This window comes from Culex quinquefasciatus, chromosome 3 (assembly GCF_015732765.1).
Source record: "Culex quinquefasciatus strain JHB chromosome 3, VPISU_Cqui_1.0_pri_paternal, whole genome shotgun sequence".
Taxonomy (NCBI): domain Eukaryota; kingdom Metazoa; phylum Arthropoda; class Insecta; order Diptera; family Culicidae; genus Culex; species Culex quinquefasciatus.
In genome coordinates, this window is record NC_051863.1 from 123290660 (window position 1) to 123311805 (window position 21146).

The 21146-nt window shown below is 35.1% G+C and overlaps 1 protein-coding gene across 7 annotated transcripts in view; it reads left to right on the top strand.

Annotated features, from left to right (window-relative positions):
- Window positions 1-21146, top strand: part of LOC6037623 (protein GDAP2 homolog) — a 145264-nt gene that overhangs the window by 19287 nt on the left and 104831 nt on the right. For 5 of the 7 annotated variants that reach the window (XM_038266443.1, XM_038266449.1, XM_038266446.1 and 2 more), the window contains exon 1: window positions 16401-16480. The exons of the other annotated variants lie outside the window; for them this stretch is intronic. In XM_038266443.1, the coding sequence (XP_038122371.1) occupies window positions 16404-16480 (77 nt within the window). In that variant the 5' untranslated portion in view covers window positions 16401-16403. Of the gene's footprint in view, window positions 1-16400; window positions 16481-21146 lie in introns of those variants that run through there. 7 annotated transcript variants of the gene reach the window in all.

Consider the following 21146-nt stretch of genomic DNA (forward strand, 5'->3'; position numbering starts at 1 on the left):
AAAATATGCTTTTTTGCAAGAATATGTCAAAAACTCAAGTTTCAAAATCTTAAAAATGTTATACTTTTCCAAATTGTTGAAAACAATGAATTTTGAAAACCATGAAAAAACCCTTTGCTATGAAAAGAAACAAGGAAACAAGGGGGTAGTAGCATAAAATAAAAAAATATAAATATTGAAATAACAAGCAATAATTTCAACATTTGCATGAAAAAAGTGTATTAAAATGCATTTTACACTAGTTCAGTTGTTTTGCAATCAATAGTTTGACGACAACAAAAATTTTAGTGAAAAAAATACTTTTCGTGATATGACATCGAAAATATTCAATATTTCAAAACATTTGTAAATCAGCCCAACATGCTTCAAATGATTCTTAACGCAGGGAATACATTTTAAATAGATTTTAGCTGATTGTACATAAATTTTCATTGAAATTTTGTAACACTTGAAATAGAATTTGTATCAGCCTTATCGATTTAAAAAAAAATATGATGCTCCTTTTCCCAGCCCCAAACTCATAATTCATCCAATTTTAACATGTCGTTGTGCCCACCTTTAGCACCCAGCCTAGAATACCTGGAGCCAGAGTTTGATCAATAGTTTTCGACTTTTCCCCACAATGTCATCCCACTTGCTCACTTTTGTTGGCCCATCCAACTAGCAACAAGCATTTCATAACCTCCAACAAATCTAGGAAAGGTAGTTCTGAGGCACTCGGTTGAACCCACTAATTGCATCGCAGCAGTTTAGAAGTTTTGAACTCAGGTGGAACGCGACAATTTCCTCACCTGTCGAGACTTTTGCTCGGTTTGACTTTCCCATTTCTTGAATACTTTGAAAATTATGATTTAATACTGTTTGCTGAAATTGGGGGTGTTATATTTTCAATATTTTCTTGAAAATATAAAATAAAATATTTGCGGGAGAACCGAACGATTCAACATCAAAACTAATTAAATTTTCCCACTAATTTTCCTGAGTAAAAAGCAAAGGTCACCAAACCATTCCAAGACAAGGACCTTAACCAGCTAATGGGTTTCGTTACCGGTGGGTGGTGGGGAATAAATTTTCCTTGTCACAAATTACCACGACACGGTAATGACGACGACGACGACGACCGTGAAATGGTACCCAGGGCTGATAGTACTAGGTAGAAGTAGCAGCACACCGGTGAGTGCTGCACTTCCAACGGCAGTTTCCCAACATGTGACAAGTAATTACCGGAACTGGGTCGATTTGGGAGAAGGTTGGGGGAAAATGATTTTCCTGAAAAGTTCCTTTCTTTACAAGAATGTGACTGCACGGTATTGTGAATTATTAAATAAGATTTCAAGACAAGTTCATCGGATTCTTGAACTGATGGCTTTGTTTTGAGCATTTGTCATACATATGGTAACGGATAAATTGTGGTATCTGATATTTTAAAAAAAATCTTAAAAATCTCCTTACAACTCCTTACAACCCTGCCTGAAGTCACTCGAACTTGAGCCGTGGCACATCAGCCTCATCAGCAGCTGCAGAAAAGCTTCAGCGTTTTCGCTGTCAGCAGTTATTACAGTTTAGTCTGCGCTTGTTTGAAGTAGTCTTTCGCTTATCATATTTTTGCATGCATTATCGCGCCACTTGTCAACCTCCCTGAAGTCATGGCAAGGCGAAAGTGCCAACGCGTGCAGTTTTTTCAACCCTTTTCGAATGAGGACACATTGCCATCATCATCGCAGCCATCATCAGCATCCTCATTGGGTGTATTTTTCCCGCGAAGCACAGCCTCTAGTTGCTGTTTTAAAATGGCATCCGTGTGTGTATGTGTGTGATCAGCGGTTTTGCGGAGGCGGATTTTCTTCAAAAAGGGGTTAATGGGGTTAATATTTATAGATTCTTCATATCAATAAAAAGAAACCTTCTTATGTGATTAAATCGATAATCCAACTGATTTTATCAGAATAAACGTATAATTGTCATTTTCGTTTTACAGATTCACGTCTGTATGTAGTTTCGTGCGATAAGAAATCAACTGATGGCCTATCTACAATCACTTAGCATAAAAAAAATTAAGTTAAGTAAAATAGACAAGTTAATTTGAAAAGTACGCAACTAACGGCCGTCATCTACAACCAACTTAGAAAACTTGTTGGGCTGAAATACGTTGCTATGCGGTTGTTTGTTTACCTTTGATAGGGAAACGTCAACTTACCGTACATTTTGAAATTTTCCAAACCATTCGTCAAGTTTCTAAATTGATATCTTTTCTATTGTAGAAGATCAGATTCATTTTTATTGATTCAAATTCCTTAGCTAAGTGAAATTTTAAAAGCAATTGTAGATAGGCCATACATTTTTTGCATTTTTTTTAACAATTTTAATTTGTTTCATTTTTCACTCTACCCCAAAACAATATTATTAAGGAGGTCATTTTTTTCATTTTCAGCAATTTTTGTTCTACAATAACTAGAAATCCTTTTTATGTTTATTGCTGTTCTGAAATCCCTTGTTGTTTGATATTTTTCTATTTTTCAAATATTTTGTTTGCATTCATATTGTTTCTATTTTTTAAGGAAGTTTTAGGCCCACTCAACAACATTATTCAAAAAAATGCCAGAGCCATTAATTAAAAACAAGATAGCCTATATGAAAAGATTAAATTTACTCTCAAGGTTCCAAACGAGCTGTCAAATCAGAGTACGAACCTATCAACAAAACCATGCAAGAATAAGGTCGGAAATTTTGATTTAAAAATGAGACAAGATTCCTTATCAACTATTATAATTTAATTTAAATAGATCCAGTTTCATTTGGATTCAACCCAAAAAAGTAAAATATTATTACAAGAACAGAGCAATTCGACGTCGTCGTGCTATCATGTCGCACCCGCCATTTTGACGTTCCGAGAAAAACGCGTTTTAATGTTTGTCCTTGAATATTCAAAAACGGGAGCACGCAATGTAAACAATAACAAACACGTTTTGTTTGGCTCGCCATTCTGTGCATTGTCCCAAAGTTTGGTTGAAGTTGGTTGCTGGAGTCCCGAGTTATAATTACAAATGTTTACGGTAGTCTAGCTTGTACGTGCGATCCTGACTTTCCTGGCCTGAAATCCCTTTGGCCTTTTGTCGCACTTACATCAATTTTCATGGAGTGACAAGATAGCACGACAAGATTGAAACTACTTTCATATGTAAAGTGACAAAAATGCACGGAGTTTTTTCGGTTTTTGTTGAATATCTCAGGATTGAAATCGAATTTTGAGGATCTGTGAAGGTCAAAAGGTGAGGCATTGTGAGCTGCACAAAATGGCGTTCTTAACTCAAATTGGCCCAAAATGCACGTACGACAAGTTAGCACGATGGCGACGAATCGACAATATTATCTAGAAATATGTTTTTTTTAATAATACATAATTATGCCAACTCACACAGCAGTTGCCCCGACCCCTCTTCGATTTGCGTGATCAGGGACAAAAGCTACCCCTTGGGACAAAGCTTCACGCAGATCGAAGAGGGGTCGGGGCCAAGGGGTTGGAAACTCTTAGATCTATAATTATTATGTTAACCAGTATATCAAAATATACTTAGTATAGTATACTTATTATTTCCTTAACATATCGCCAGTATACTTACCAATATACTGAGGGTATCTTAATATACTAACAGTTTATTGCTTTTCGGTTAGTTTACGAACAAGTATACTGGAATATCGTTAGTTAAGTAATATTAGAGTTTCCAGTTTGGTCGGGGCAGCTTCTCCTGATTTCATGTGAGTTGGTAGAGAATGACCTATTTTTCTTATGCAGATTTTTCTGACTATTATTTAAAATATATAAATAATGATTTGATATTCAAGTATCATCAAAATTTTTTACATTTCTTTTTAAATTCCACGAGCATGGGATGTTTTGCCTAAAATTAAATGGACGATTCGCCGACTGGGACGTTTTGCCGAAGATTGTTCAGTCGAAATGACTTTTCACCGAATAGAAAAAAACGACAGATAATGCGTTTTGTAGAATAAATAAGAAGTTAAAACTCATTAGCAGTTTCAGGATTATGTAAACGATGACTTTTATAAATTTCTGTAAATATTTTTACATTATTTTTTTTTGTATTTTTACGGTTGAAAATAAGTGCAAAGCTTTTCTGATAATTTTTAAAGCCAAAAATAAAACTCTTGGCGAAATGCCCATTCAGCAAAACGCACAGTCTTCCCACATATTCAAAACACGCACAAATTTGGAACACTGTTGTGATAATTTGTCAATAGCATGCCAAATGCAGCTTTTTTGTCGACCCTACTATTCACCTTCATTTGGTCACTCTTTTTCTATTTCATTAGTAAAAATAATACTTTTTGAACAAAAAACTTCATTTCAAGACAATTTTATCCAGAGCAGCAAAACACTGCCTCCCAATTGCCAATTCCATAATTGTGGGATGTTATTGTGCCTTCCACAATTGTGGAACACCTTAATTTAACTGATATTTTCACAAAAAAAGTTATCAGACCATGTATAAAACATCACTAAGATTAAGTATCATTGATTTTAGTGTGTGAAGTCATTATTTGTTAAAAATATGTACTCCTGGAGAGAATCAAAGTTTGTTTACATCCGTAAGAAAAAAGTGTTCCTAATTGGTGGATTTAAAGGGTCAATATTTAAAAAAAAAAAATGATGTATTACATAAAAAATTATCGTCGCACTATGGGCCATCTCCATATAAACAGGCGGCCAAATTATTTTTTTGCTTTTTAAATGTTTTTTCATACAAATTTGGGTAATTGTATGGTATTGAAATGATATACGTCGATTTTTATGACTTTTCATGTTTTTCAATAGTTGATTGTTTATAATAAATAATCTTTTCATACATTTGCAAGTGCAACAGAATTGCATATACATTGTATTGCAAGTTTATATTATTAAATTATGGATAAGCTAATACATCCCCACTTTATGGACACACCCCCTCCCTCCTCTTTCTTTCACCCCCCCCCCTTCTCCTCCTTCCCTCCAACAAAATTTTGTTAAGCGTAATAAATTCATTTTAAGTCAAACATTTATTATTTATTGCTGGGTGTTTCTTTTGTGAGTCCATGCCATATAACTTGAGACTGCCCCCACCCTTACGGGCATAAATTGCGAAAATTTTAATTGTTAAATCAAATAACAGAAAAATAATTTTATTCAAAATATTAATTATGAAGTAAAACGATAAAATACAAACCATATTCTTAAAATTCATTTGATTATAGAGTTTGTGACAGCTTCAGGATATGTTAAAGGTACTTTTATGATGTTTTGTACTAACCAACATAGAACTTAAATGTGGATCAGTTTCATGGATTGATCGCAGAAATTCATCATGCTAAGTCAACATTTTGATGAATACTTTTTCCGGTATCAAACTGAGATTCTCCAGTTTCGCTTGAGAAACTTCGGTACGAATACCTTATTTTGACTAAGGTACTCAATGTAGGCAACAGAAAATTCCAATAAAGTCATTTCGAAATTCTTGAAACCAGGTATTGATTTTTGAAGCGACGATGCCCACGAAGTAGGTAGCAAAGCAAGTAAAAAAAGGGAATATATGTAGATTGCAGCAAATTTTGATAAAACGTAAATGTTCAAAATGGCATATCTCCGTAAACGCAAAAAATCGCAGGCTGGAAATTTCAGCAATGTTAGATTATAATCCAATCTTTCAAGTGATCTTAGTTTCATGTTTAGCATCGGTTAGCAAAAAAAGTACTCGATTAACAAACACAAAAAAATATGATTTGTCAAAAAAATGCTCCAGTTATTCGATGAAAACTTCAGTTTTTGGTTTAGAAACTACATTTTATTTATTAGTAATTTCAAAGCTTATCTCATTACCTTTCCAACGATGTTTATTTGTCCTAGTAAAACATTTAAAATGGCTGAGCTATGTTAAAATTAAACAATTAGCCTTTTTTACGAAAAACGCTAGTTTTTTACTCCATTTTTTGACTTTCAGCTTGCGTATCTCCGTAACGAATAAACTTAGAGCTTTGAAAATTTGGATTTTTCTTAGTTAGAATGTTTACTTTCGAGAAAAAAATACCAAAAATATTTGGAGAAGGTCACTTTTTTGAAACTTGGCCACCCAATGTACCATAGTGCGTCGGTCAATATATAAATCGAAAGATTTCAAGAAAAGCTTTCACATGAAGGTAAAAGCAAATCATTATGATCAACTATCGATTCCATGATTTTTTGAACATCGGCCGTTCTGTAATTTGTTCCGAATATGTGGGATGACTGTACCCGACTCTCATTTAACAAAAAAAAAAGTCGAAATGTTGTACAGAAATAAGAAAGTTCTCGATTTTGGCTCCAAACTGAAAACACTATGCATGAAAATTTTATTTTGTATCAAACGGTCAAAAAAAATATTATTTTTTTCAGATTTTGTGTAAAATATTCAAAAATATTTTAAAACACTTATTAATTTATTTTTCTTTGACATATTCTACAACTTCTACAAGGTCATGGCCAACCTTTGGTAATTTTTTGCATGAAAAACTCATGATAACGCGTCGTGCGGTCGTGTTTGAATGATGCTGGATAAGGCTTCATCCATAAAGTACGTGACGCTAAAATCAGTCAAAATTTACCCCCCCTCTCTCCCCCCCTTTGTCACGCTTTCCATATACTTATTATACACAATGTCACTCTTTCTCAGACCCCCCCCCCCTCCCACCATAGAGCGTGACATACTTTATGGATGACGCCTAATCTGAAGTGTTCCTTGAAATTCCTTGGTTTTAGTACACTAATGATTCGAGCAAATTTTTGTGAACATTTCTGTTTATTTTAACTGTCACTAAAATTTATTTTATTCCTTTTACAAGCATTTAAAAAAAACTATTTCCCAAATGTATTCTAATCAGACGAGAATGCATTGGGCCACGGCCCATTGGGCCACGGCCCATTGGGCCACGCACAATTATTTACATGTTTTGGGATTATTTTTCAAGTCAGTGACTAACTAATGTTTAAAAGAACATGTTGCCGGTAGTTGGAAGCACTTTTATATATTAAGCGCTTTGAAAACGTTAGCGCAAGGGAAAACATATTGATGACGACTTTCGTTAGGCAGTTTAGCTCTCATCTTGCGTGTGGATGTGTGTGCCACCAAAATGATGAGAAATGGTCTCGCAAAATAAAAATTATGATCAAAAGTGCATTAAATTTGATCTTTTTGGCCAGTAAATGGCATAAATTTGCGTGCTTACTTGAGATGGTGCTGTTGCTGGTAAGTTTATAGCCTAAATAGTATGTTTGTAGTTTTAATTCGAGCATCAAACTCTTCATGTGACGAAGATAGGTGTTTGATTAGAAAGGGTATATTTCCCATACTAGGCGTTGAATTCTAGCTTTTTACAGTTAAGAGATAGAGGTTTGAAGGCTTCAGCAAAGGTGCAGAGCAGTAAGTTTCCACAAAATGCGTCAAAAACACCAAAGCTATATTTACTCATTGAATGAATACCTATGAAAACCCCACCATAAAACAATTATTATTTTGATGTTTAAAGCGATTTATGACAATTTTTTTTCGAATGATCTCTAGAATACTTTGCGTCTTTACTTTCACAAATTTGGGAAAAAACCCAGTTCTCTGAATAATTTTACTTCAAGGTAGCAAAACGTAAAACATCCCTCAAAAAAGAGTTCTAAAAACCCATTCACAGTAAATTTGAGTGAAAGTGACTTTCGAAGGGCACTCGTGCCTGCAACCCTGCCACAAAGCAGCCATCAACCGTGAACACTCTGTTTTTTTTTGCTGCCTAATCTAAATAATTGCTTCACATTGAAGTTGAACACGCAAGGACGTCTGGCAAAATGTTAAGGACGAAAGGCGGCTGCCGACGAGCCCCCCCCCCTTTGCATTGGTGTTTGATTAGAGAGGGAAGGAAGAGGGGATGATGGGGGCGGCAATTTTTATGAGTTGGCGCAGGAACATGAATTTGTTGATATTTTGTTGCGGCCGGTACAATTTTTTTGGCAAGTGATTTATGTCTCTCTGTTGAGGGTTTCAAGCGCAGGGGAAAATCAATACTCTAGGGGGAGGAACTTTTGCAATAAAGAAGATTGTGGGAATTTTGGGATTCCGGACAGTTTGAATACTTTGTAGTGAAATAATTTTTTAAAGCGTTTATTATAATTGAATATAAATCAACTCACCTTTTGTTTAAGGGGGTCGTAATTTTGGGAACTGAAATTCATAGAATCAACCGCAAAAACTTCAAAAGGTACATTTTTCTTGTATTTTTTACTGTAATCTTCAAAAGAACATTCGCTAAACCCAGAGTGCTTCAAGCACACTGGAAAAGCATTGAAAATCTGAAATTATGATGAAATTTATAACTTTTTTTAACAAGATTTTCTGATCTGTTATTTTTGATATTTTTTAACATACTTACTAATTGAAAATGACATTCACTTCTGTCGTTGAACAGTTCATTAGCATAATTCATTAATTTTCTGTGTGCAAATATAAAGCCTCATAACTAGAACCACAACCTTCCAGCCCAGCTGTTCTCGTTGAGCTTCTGATGTGTGGCATTGTGGCGCCAAAATAGAATCCCAATCTGGCCACAGACAAACAAACTCGTATAAAAATAGGAACCAAGAAAAAATCCCCACTTTACCACCACTCAACTCCCAGTCCAGTAACCATCAAAACCACCCTCCCCAGAGGGACGGAGGGAAAAACAATCCAACCGCCACTCTCTTCAACCCTTGGTTCAAACTCATCCCGATGACCCAATTTGGTTAAACTCTCTGCGGTTTTCCCGTACGTGGGTCCCTTACATGTGTGTGTGGTACACTCAGGATTGCTTGAATAGCCAAATAAATGTTACTTTTAAAAATATTTAATTTAAAATATAATTCAACAAATAACACGCAAATCATCTACATTTTAACAAAACTTCAATTAAGCGTTTAAACTGCAACCGAGTGTAACTGTGTGTGAGTGGAATGATATACCACTTACCACTTCTGAGCTTGGCGAGCCCGGAACCCCCACCCACAATTTGGTGCGGAGAAGGAAGGGAGAGGGGGTGGATTTGTAACAATGTGATGAATTTAGGACAAGACCTATTACATCAGGTTCTCCCTCGGGGGAGGGTTGTTTGGGGTTTGCTTTGGGGATGATAGGAAGCAAGATGCTTTCTCTCTCTCTTCCCTCGTGGGATAGTGGGATGCGGGGTTGTTTTTGAAATTGTCCAGTGAATAGGGGTTAAGGGATGATATTGGGTCACAAAAATTTCAGCTTTTTTGAATGACCCAATATCTCCACGGATGACGGTATTTAACACAATTGGTTTCATTGAGGATAACATTTTATATTGTTACATTATTCTCTTTTGCCTTTCTCACTGAGGTAAGGCTATAATATAAACATTGAAATCACAAGCCATGGTTTCATAATTTAAACGAAAAAAGTATTTAAAAATGCATTATACATCTGGTCGGTAGTTTAGTCATCATTAGATTCCAAAATATTTAAGTATTGACAAAACAAATATTTTTTGCGAAAAATAAAATTTTGCGGTGCTGTACATTGAACTTTCAAAAAATTCAAAACATTTTTAAACAAGTCCAAACATGCTGAATATGATTATCAATGCAGAAAATACATTTTAGATTGTTCTCTGTTGATTAGACTTCTATTTTCATGAAAATTTTGAAGTTTTCTGGAAAAAATTGCCCCCTGATTTTTCAGACCAATTTTGAAGGGAAGGGGAGGAGGATTGGGAGTCGACATAAACTATGAAAAATATTTGATACGGCCTTTCGTGCATGTATACTATGACCAGATCCTTCATCCGACCCATCGCTGATTAGGTAATCGAAAGACCTTTCCAACGAGCCCAAAACATTGAAGATCTGGCCACCCTGTCTCAAGTTATGACCACTTTAGGGATATTTATGTATTTTTGTATTCATAGTAATGCATACTGCTAAAACGCTCAACAAAACCACAACGATATTTAGGTACTTTTTTAAACCGGATCTCTAAACTATGCTCTGTATCTGTAAACTATTTCCGAATCCGTCAACCGACCCATTGTTGGTGAGGTTATCGAAAGACCTTTCCAGCGAGTTCAACACATTGAATATTTGGCAACCCTGTCTCATGTAATGACCACTTAAGTGATATCTATGTACTTTTAAAGGCCGGATCTAAAAAAAATTAGACGAAATTTGTGTCAAACGTATCATTTCACCCATTTTTGGTAAAAAGTGAGGAAGGCACCAACCACATAGGTGGATAAAGTTAGTTTTTTTTTACGAATTGACGCATCAATCAAAAAAATAGGTGACCGACCTTCAAAAAGTAGAATTTATGTTTGCATGGCAATACATCGACATTTTTTCGATTTTTTATTGAAATAGTTAATTATATTCAAAACGTTGTCCAAAATTGGCATGTAAAGAAAAATCTGTTTAAATCTGGAACAAAAATGATACATTTTTATTCTGACTAATACTTGAAAAATCTAGCGTTTTCAGATTTGTCTGGCAATTTGGCGATATTAATTCATAGGGAGATGTAACACTTTTTTATTTGAAATCATATTTTTTCTATTTATTCACCAAAATAATTGAAATTATTCTTAGTTACAGACATTTTAAGATTTCAAAAGTTGTGATCTGATTTGCTCCACTTCCCATTGAGGAATATTGCTCATATTTTGTGACATGTTCTTTTTTTCAGTAGACGTGTTACAATATAGCGTACAAACCACAATAAATTTCCAATCAATCCCTGAAAATTTAAGGCAAAATTGAAGGTTTCTGAGGACGTCCCTATCCATGTTCGTGGACTTGCTCTTTGGACCTAATATCGTTAAAAAAATGTAACCTTCATGAAAGTCATTAAATATTATTGATTTTTTTTACAATTTCTGATTATTACAGTCTAAATCCGATTATCAGAAGGTGTCTTGGGTAGCACATTTGTTTTACTCTTAATTTTCTCACATTTTACTAGTGCGTCCATCCCGGGAATTCCCGGGAAAAAAATACCAGGATTCTTCCAAAACCGGGAATTCCCGAATCCCGGATTTTTTTTATTTTATCCCGGGAATTCCCAAAATTGAAAACAAATCAAATTTTGTTTGGAAATTTAAATTTGGTTGTGGAAATAGATGAATCTTTGAATACGTAATACTCGACAAAAAGTTAAAAGCATTAAAATTTGTATTCGGCATATAAGGTTGTCAGAAAGTTTCCAACACAAAAGTATGTTTACATGGCAGCTAGACGTTTGTTTGCATCAGATTTCCTATCTCTTTCTAGCATAAGTTTATTGTCAGACGACTTCTAGCTGGTTTGTTTTGACTGACCGCTCGATATGTCAGCCAACATACTTCGCAGGGCTGTGACAGTTCGAGCTCGATCATTGTTTGCATCAGGACACTGTGACGAGAAGTTCGTCATTTTTGGGGGTGATTTATATTTCTATAGAGTAATCTACGTGCGTATGTATTGCGTGTACGTACACGAAAATAAAGTGAGGTTTAATTTTGTCAGGCAGCAAAACCAAATGGTGCGCTAGTGTGCGTACGCGAAACGTCATAAAGCTCTATAACTGGGCCTAGAAAGCCTTATATCAGGATTAAAATGGCTTATTAGGAAAATTGCTGAAATTTTAGTTTTCAGATCCGCAAAAAAATAATAATAATAATTGGTATTATATATTCGTATATTTGTGACATTAAATTTTAAAAAATCATATTTAATTATTTTTCATCAAAAACCGGTATCTGGAGCAAATCATGACAAAAGTAAGAAATTTGCCATTTTTTTTGCAAAATGTTCTTATTGTTTTGATTGATTTTAGTTACAACATGAATAGAACAAAACAATTAGTACACTGATTTCCAAAATCTCCTGTATCTATTCAGACTGCAGTCCAAATTATCTCCAGTTGGCGGTAGTGATTTAAAGATAATTTTTCAAATATGTTTTAAATTAACTGCAAGAAATTCTAGACTTATACAAAATGTTATATTTCTGATATAATTTCGTGTTTTTTTGACAGTTTCAAAGAAAGAAAAAAAGTTTAAGCTTTTTTAATGATGTCATAAAAATAAATAAATAAAAGAAATATCTAAATAAGAAGCTTATTACATTTGAATCACATCAGATTCAAAATCCAAAGCACATCAAAGAATAATCTTTTAATGTATTTTAAACTATCATAAAAACTGCTGTCTTTGTTTAGATTGAAGTGTCGACTATCACCAATTAACAGTATTGAGCTAATTCTTTAATTTTAGGCTTGAAAAACATAACAAATATAAAAAATATAGATTTTATGACTGCTTCAAAAATTTCCCGGGATTCCGGGAATTCCCGGGATTCCAGAAATATTTTTCCCGTTTCCCGGGAAATTCAAAACCCGGGAAAATTGGACGCCCTACATTTTACAGTAAATTGGAGTTCTGGGTTTTATCCCATTCCTCAGAATCCCATTCCTAAGAATTCCATTCCCCAGAATAATTCATTCTCCGGGATGGTAAATTGAACAGAAACTCATTTCCCAGAAGGTTCATTTGATAGGCAATATTCTATTTATTCCAAAAAGTGAAAAGTTGATTTTTTTCCTCTTTAAAGAAAGGAAAATTAAACGTATCATACCAAATAAATATAAGATTGTTTTTTTTTTTTCAAGGTTCCAAATATTTCTGGAGAAATGGGCTCGAAGTATTCTCTATTCAAACATGTTGGTTTAATTTATAAAAATGTTTGATTTCAGACAATATTATTTTTTTAACCGTGTTCTTGTCAACTTGTTTTCATTATTGATAACCGTTTTAAAAAATTTCCACGTTTTTGATAGCGGTTGGTGGATTGGTTGGACTGTCAGGAGCGCCGTTATTCACAATGAGTTTGGGCTTCCATCCCTTTTCAGCAACTCAAGCCTGGGCACGGTATAAAATTGTTTGAAATTGGCAAAATTACCTTCATTAATGTTGGAAAAGCCACCACGAACAAAGTGTTCAAATCCCATGGTACGATTTTGAAAAACGTATCATGACATTTGAACACTTTGTTTGTGGTTCCAAATTTCATGAACGCGCTTATTTACGATTTAAGGAACTCTTTTTTCTCCGTGTATCAATCTACTTCCGGATGTATTAGTCTTGCATGATTTTTTGACTGTAGGCACTCTTTCAAATTCCGGTGGCAAGACTATGTAATTTTGTAGATGAGAACATGTTGTTGCAACTTTTCCCAGTCGAATCAATCCGAATTCTGAAACGGAATCTAATTAGAATTTTACACAAATTCCGTTTCAAACGGAACAACCGCTTCGAACACGGAACTGGTTGTTGCGTTTGAAACGGAATTTGTGTACGATTCTTATTAGATTCCGTTTCAGAATTCGGATTGAGTTAACTGGGTTGCTGATACATGAAGCTAAATTTACCTAAGCATTGTGGAAAGATATTGAAAATGAGTAGAAAAATAAGATTTTTGTTTGACTTCCTGTGGGATGTCAACGAATTCGCTCATCGAAGCACTCCTCCGTCAACAACTGAGATATTAGTTTTCAAGCCAAACATAGATCTAGGGTTTTTTTTTCTCAAAATTGAGGACCCCGTGGCGCGGTGGTTAGCGGCTTCGGCTGCCGATCCCTCATGTGTGCTAAGGGGCCCGGGTTCGATTCCCGCCCATCTCCTCTGGGTGTTCTGTGTTTGTCCCGTTTAGTTAGTAAATTCAGTCTGAAAAGACGGTGTGATGAAAAAAAAAAAATTATTTTCCCCAAAAGAGCACTCAGCTAGCAAAATCTAAACGTAGAAATATGTACTCTCCCTGCAAAGGCTTATGAATTGATCTCAGTTGAAAGGTTCTCCAAATCTCTGAATTGCAAATGTAACATCCTGGAACAGTAGGGTAGGGTAGTCATCAATGAGACACTTTTGGTTTTCAACTTTCAACGATTTTTCTAATTTTTTCATCAGCATGTCTTAATGAGCTTTTAGTTGCATTATCTTTCTTTTAATGTGTTCTATAATTGACCAAAATATGAGATCGATCCGACATCTACAGCCAGAGTTATTCAACTGTCTCATTGTAGACGCACTTGGCAGGAACAATGAGACAGCTGGGGAACAATGAGACACTCTACGAAAATCAAAATTTTTCTAGCAAAACATCATGTTTTTGTATTGTTCCATTGCAGGTGACTTGCCTTGAACATTTTAGAGCAATTTTGCCAACATGAAACTTTTAATAACAAAAGTTACACTAAAAAGTATTTAAATTTTGTAAAATCCATATATTAATACCAAATAACTTTGTATTTTTGGTTAAATGAAGTTTAAACTCTATAAATATGCCAAAAATCACTTCCAATTCATATTTTGGAAGATTTCCATCGATTCTGAAAAGTTTATTGAAGAAAAATCAAAGTGTCTCATTGCTACCCATGGGCTGAAATGAGTGGGGAACAACGAGACAGTCCTGGATTCTGGGTGTATTCTAAATTTTGGCCAAATCTAATGAAAGGACATTGTAGCCCAACTTAATCCCTATGGAACGTCGAAAGACATTTGAAGAAATATTAGTTTTGGTGTAAATGGCAGCCTACGAGCGAAAAAGTAGTTTTTGTCCATGATTTACTTTTACACCCCAGAATCAAACATTTATGGATTACTTTTCAAGGGAGCGTCCATAACCAAAGCCACTTATATGGCAGACGTGTATTCAGTAGACACACCTTTCCCCCAAATATGAGCCTGATTGGTTGAAACTACGACTTGTGAGAGCCATTTTATCATTGTTTCCCGTGTCTCATTGATGACTACTCTACCCTACTGCTAAATTCTAATAAAACACACAAAATGAAATTGTAAGATTTTACTTAAAAGCGATACAACTGATGTTTTAGTATGGCCTCTTTTTCGATGTATCTTTACTGAAATAAATTTGGATAAGTACAATTACACAATTACACATGTCATGAAAAGTTTAATTTTACACATTTAAAAAAAATATTTAGCATTTTAATCTGACACAAACCCTGTTAACATTCCCGGGTACAGCTGTTGGCCCGACCCTTTTTAAATATTCGTAAATGTTTGTGGTGCACCACAAAAATAGGGGAAAGTTTTTGCAATTTTTTTAAACTTATTTTGTTTCGTCAATGAGTTTCCAAAAAGCAGCTTCATATATTTCACATGCAGGTCAAACTGTATCGGCACATCCTCTCACGAAAGTCCCATAAATATAAATAATTAAGCTGCGACGAGCCTCACGTTGATTTTGCTCCTTCTCTCGTTTTTGGGTGGGTGGACGAAAAGCTTCCCGAAGTGGAAGGCCGGTGATTTATAATCGTCCGGGCTTTGCCACCGGCCGCCGCGCTGACACCGATATTCATCGGGTCAATTTGGCACGAAATCAAGTGGCCATGGTCGTAGAAAAAAAAATGTGAGAGACTGGGTGAACCTTTGAAGGGCTCTTACACAACTGCAAATTACTTCAAACATGTTTTTCGAAACTTAAATGACCTTTTGAGATTACGAAAGACAATCCACTAGACTATTAAAAATTCCTAAATAAAACATCAAACATCTCTACTTTTATGCAGCAGCCCAAACCCCACTTTTCCAGAATCTCGTCACTTCTTTCCGGAGCATCATCATCCTAGCTCGGACAACCCTCGGAACATTTCGTGCGAGCCAGGGATTTGGCACACATGTCACATACGGCACATTTGGCGAGGCCAGAAATTGAGTTGAAATTAATTTGCATGCTGGCTGCCGGCACCGGGCCGGAAACAGATGTCAGTGTGGCGAGGAGGTCCCTTTTTTCGGGCTCGATCCAATCCCTGGGCGTGGGTGGGGGCGGTGTGGGTCGAAACACGGTCAACAATCGATGCTGCCGAGAGCTGACCAGGGCACGTAGAACCGATTTTATGTTGAAGACGTGCTGAGAGGTGTTTTTTTGCAGCCGGAGAAGGTCGTCGTAAAAAAGTTTACGATTTTCCAATAAAAGATTGGCGGCTGCCAAAAGGTTTCCCGTGGCAGGGAAATTGTGACTCGTGTTGCCGAAATTGGTTTTGGTTGATTATGTTCTGGAATTACAATGGCTGGAAGATTAAAGTTGTAAGAGAATCGTTTTGCAGGTCGAAATTTCGAGAACCGTTTGAGTAGCATAAAGCCAAGGTATCACACATGAGCAAGCTTAGGCAGAATTTCTTCACTAACATTAGTAACCATCAACAATTTCAAATCATTCTGATCTTTCCTTGCTTTTAAATCTTCCTAACAGAGAAAATTATACAAGCCTAAGAAATTCCACTACAATTGGCAAACTTCATCCGGAAAAAATCACCTTGATTGGCGTCTAAAGAAAAAAAAGTATGTCTCTGCTAATGTTAAAAAGCAGTCATTCGATTTTGAACGAACGCAACATAGCCTATCGGGGCGTCAACTATCAGTAAGTAACTGCAAATTGGCCTTAATTTCATCGAACAAAATTGAATCACGTCGGAACGCACCCCATTAGTCGACACCGTTTTCAAAAGTAGATTTTCACTATTAAGAAGGCAACGTGCACTATGTTCTAGAAACGAATTTTGCAATAACTCCAAGGAAAACGACAATTTTTAAGTTTAAATTTCCTGGAATGTTTACTGCACTACTAGCTGCGTAGATTATCACACAAAACACAAAAGTAGCTACTCAATATCACCGTTTGCAGTTTACCATGAATTTCTTGAAATTTGAACATACAATTTGTAACCTAAAACAGAGTCAATATTCCAATTAGCTTAAATTACTGCCAGCTTATTCAGGGCAGCCATACTGAATAATGCAACTGTCGTGGAAAGTGCACTGCAGTCATTTCACAAGAATGCTTCCGATTGACCGGACCAATTGTGATTTGCCCACAATGTCCCCTTGCCAGGCAGTCGGTAATTTCATGCACCAAAAGGACAGCAAACCATGGTCAGTGGTAAGGAATCGATGCTCATTTAGCCCCCTCGTCCATGAATGGTTGGAACGGTTTAGCATTGAAGGGTATTTTAGGGTAAAATTTCCAATAATTGATGCAGTAGATTGCCTTTAAGAATTATTGTTTATAGAGAAGTAAAAACTGTTAAACATGGTTCATAAAAACTAAAAATGAAAATCTAGAATCCGAATTGGCAATCATCTCCGACAATCCAATTTAAGGAAAACTATCAAATATAGACAATTGCATGCATTTCTCCGTCGTATTCACTCAATTATAGCTGAAGGCAAAAGGACAAGGACTTTGCTCCCATTCCAACTACAAATAGTTGTTTGAAAAGCAAGCCAATAAAAGGGCTGCCCCTTCTTGTCATTAAGTACACGCAGTGCAACTTGTGGCAGGGATTGAAGGGCTCTCTCTCTGGATTCCAAGAATTGTTGCTGTTAATCAAATTGACATGTTTTGCTTCCGATGGATTTCCCCAGTATATCCACTCCGCTTGGTTATCTGAATAGAATCAATGAAACTGCCACATCAAGTTGACGTGTTCAAATTGGCTGATTGAGAGATTGTTACTTGCCCATCGACAACTTATTAAGGGTCTCTGTTTTAAAGTTAAAGCAATGTTTTAATGCCTAATTAATTGAAAAAAAAATGTAATAACTTCACGTAACAGTTCAAAGGATTCATGAAATATATTTTCAAATAAATTTAAAATCCATGCATTCCCTATGCCAAACGAAGTAATTTTGCATTTTTAGATTCTCCATAGAATTTCGCGGGCTTGTCAATTTTTGAAAATCAGTATCCTGAAAAGCAATTTTCTGAACGATTCAGTGTCTAGGGCAAAATTGTATGTTATGATAAAAACTTTTCAGAAAAAAGTACGTGGAATAATTATAATTTAAAATTTTATTGCAAATTTTTCAATTTCCTTAATTTTCTAGAACTGGGCAAAACCGACCATTTTCACTCGCTCTTCAAAAAGAGCTGAACTTTTGAAAGGCTCTTTGACTTTTTTGAACGACTCTTTCGCTCCTTCCAAATTTTTTTGTTAGGTCTGTTTCAAAGAATTGTGTGATTTTATTTATCTTTTATTAGACTTTAACACATTTAAAAAAAAGCGGAACGCGGGAGATTTCCTTGAGAGCTGGTATTTAATTTTGAGAAAATATTCTGCCAACTCTTTTCTACATTCGGTTTTCACCTAAAATATCTAGAGTTTCATTTTGAAAATGTACTATACAGCAATTCCCCACGAAAACAGCATGATTCGAAAAAAAAGTTCTCCGATCAGGCTCAAAATTTTCAAATATGCAATAAATACAGAATACAATGTACGGAACACATAGAGCTACATTGGCTTTGATTTTCACTTTCTTATTTTTGCGCGTGGCGCGTCGAAAAACCCAGTTTTAATTTCAAAAAATCGTATTTCAGAGTATCGAAAACATAACTTCACCATTTTTTGATATGTTATGTAAAATTTTACGAGGAATCCGATAAAAATATTTTCAGACATAGGCTATTTGGTTCCGAAACCTTCAAAACAGCATTTTAAGATTTCATACGATCTTTTCAAATGTTAAGCTAGATTTTGAAACTTCTTACTTTTTTCTCTAATAGCCAAACTAATCACCTTTCTTTTGCGTCTAAGACAGCTAAAATCGGATGAAATGGCGCGGAGATATGATTTTTAAAAAAAGTGGGTTTTGCGAAAAATGACGAAAATTGCAATTTTTCGGACCAGCCTAACACGGCGTAGGTCACCCTAATGGCCAAACAAAAAAATAAGGGTCTAATTATTTTGGCCAAGGAACCCCCAGAAAAATGTTGAGCCCGATCGGAGAACTTTTATTTCGAATCATGCTGTTTTCGTGGGGAATTGCTGTATAAACATATTAAAGACAATATTTCAAAGAACAATTTCAAAAAAAATCTGTAAATCGATACATCTGTGCTCTCTTAGATAGGAAAACCAGCAAGCTAAGAACAAGAAAACACAGAGGCATAGAAATGCCAAAGTTTAATCGGGCTAGAGGGGTTCGGATATGGCTACTTTGTAGTTTTCAGCAACATTTTCCAATTTAAGCATTTTGAAATAATAAGTTTTGAATAGTTTTTTTTATTATTTTACTCATTAAATCATTCACTTTTGAAGAAACTTTAAAACATGCAAAAGTACACCGTGTACACAATTCTGAAAAATTTGACTATAAGCATTGAAAAATTATATTTTTAATTCTCAAAAACTTATTTAATGCTACAATTTGTTGTAAATTCAATAAATTACACAAAACTAGTCAAAAGTTAAAAGCAGTTTCAAAATTAACCGCGGCTCATTCGCTCTTTTTAGTGCCCCGGCACTTTGAACGGCTCGCTCTTGTTTTGTCCTGAAAACATCTTTTGAAATTTTCGATTTACACACACACACACACACACACACACACACACACACACACACACACACACACACACACACACACACACACACACACACACACACACACACACACACACACACACACAAATATATTTATTTTTTATTTTAATTTTGAAAAATCATTTTAAAACACACGAAAAATAAAATTTGATGTAATAAATTGAAATTATTTGTATACAAATGAGCAGAAAATATCGTTTTTTTTTTATTTTTAACACTATGATGAAAAATGATGCTTATTTAGGTGACGCTGAGAAAACTCTCTTTCAACAAAAATGTAAACTTTGAAAAGTTTTAGCTTCTGGATTTTTTTTATGCGGTGATGCTTTTCCTTCATGAAGTATAAAGCACCTTTTTTTTTTTTTGGGTTTTTACAAGTTTTTATTTCTACATTTGTACAATCCTTTACATTTGTTCCACAGCTTTTCCAAGGTCGCCATGGGAGCCCGGGGGGTGGTCCCTGTTCCACTCAGAAGTGACTTGTGGTCAGGGGGGCCCCGGGTCTCCACGGTGCAACCTTGGGTTCTCCTAATACACTAACAAACATTGAGCTCACTGCCAAAACAATGCTTGAAATACGTGCGATTATTCCATCTACTGTCCCTAATTCCTTTTTGAAAGGCATCTTGAAATTAGTATAACATGAATGCGAGGCACATTATAATTAAAGTAAATTAATTTTTTATTGCAATTTTGATGTATATTCTTGAAAAGATGTTTGAAATTTTGTTTGACATTCACAGATATAAACTGAAACAGTTGCTTTTCTCCATATATTTTGACGATTTTTTCCTTACAAACTTCAAGCGATTAGAGGAAGGGGTTCCCGTGGTCAGAATGAGCTCAAATTTGGAATTTAGCCTACACAGAAAAAAATATGTGAATTTACTCGAAACGGAAAAAATGAATCACATGTAAACTCAGTTGATGTAAACTCGAGATTCGACGTAAACGGTTGAATCAAACGTAAAATCATGTTTTTACGTATAATTTTTCGCAAATTTACATCAAATTGCATTTAAATTTAAATGTTTAATGACGTGCAAAAGTGTTACATCATAAATGATGTAACATTCGGAAATATTTTTTGTGTGTAGTGTCAATCTTTGATTTCGGGGAGTAGCCCCCAAAAAAACCCGGATTTGGACCACCCTAGTACCCACAGAAGAAGTCCGAGATAAAATTGAATTGTTGTTGTTGTTGTTGTTGTTGTTAATTCGCATATTAAAGGCAACTTTAGAGCCTTAAAGTTGCCTTAAATATGCGGAAGGCATCATAGAAAAACATTCAAATCTTGATTCAGAATGTTTTAATAAAAAATGGTTATCTTTAAGTTGTTTGAGTAAGCATTTTACATATAGTGATATTTTTTTCATTTCAATTCACTATTTCTGTACCCTGAATTCAAAACCATCATTCACAGTCATGCCCCAAAAGTGCAGGACACCATCTACCACCTTAACCAAAGTGGTCATTTCCTGCCCTAGGTATAGAATTGGTTTGAGAAATAATTTTCTCCGTTTACCAATAATACACACCAATATAAAAATGGTTTTGTCTTTTCATTGCAATTATCTTCACTTAATGACCGCCAGTTTATGACTTGCCTTAATATATTGTGTTGTGGAAGTCGATTTTAATCAATTTAATCAAACATACAAAGCAGTTCTAAAGCTTGTAGATAAACAAGACTTAAAATTTGTA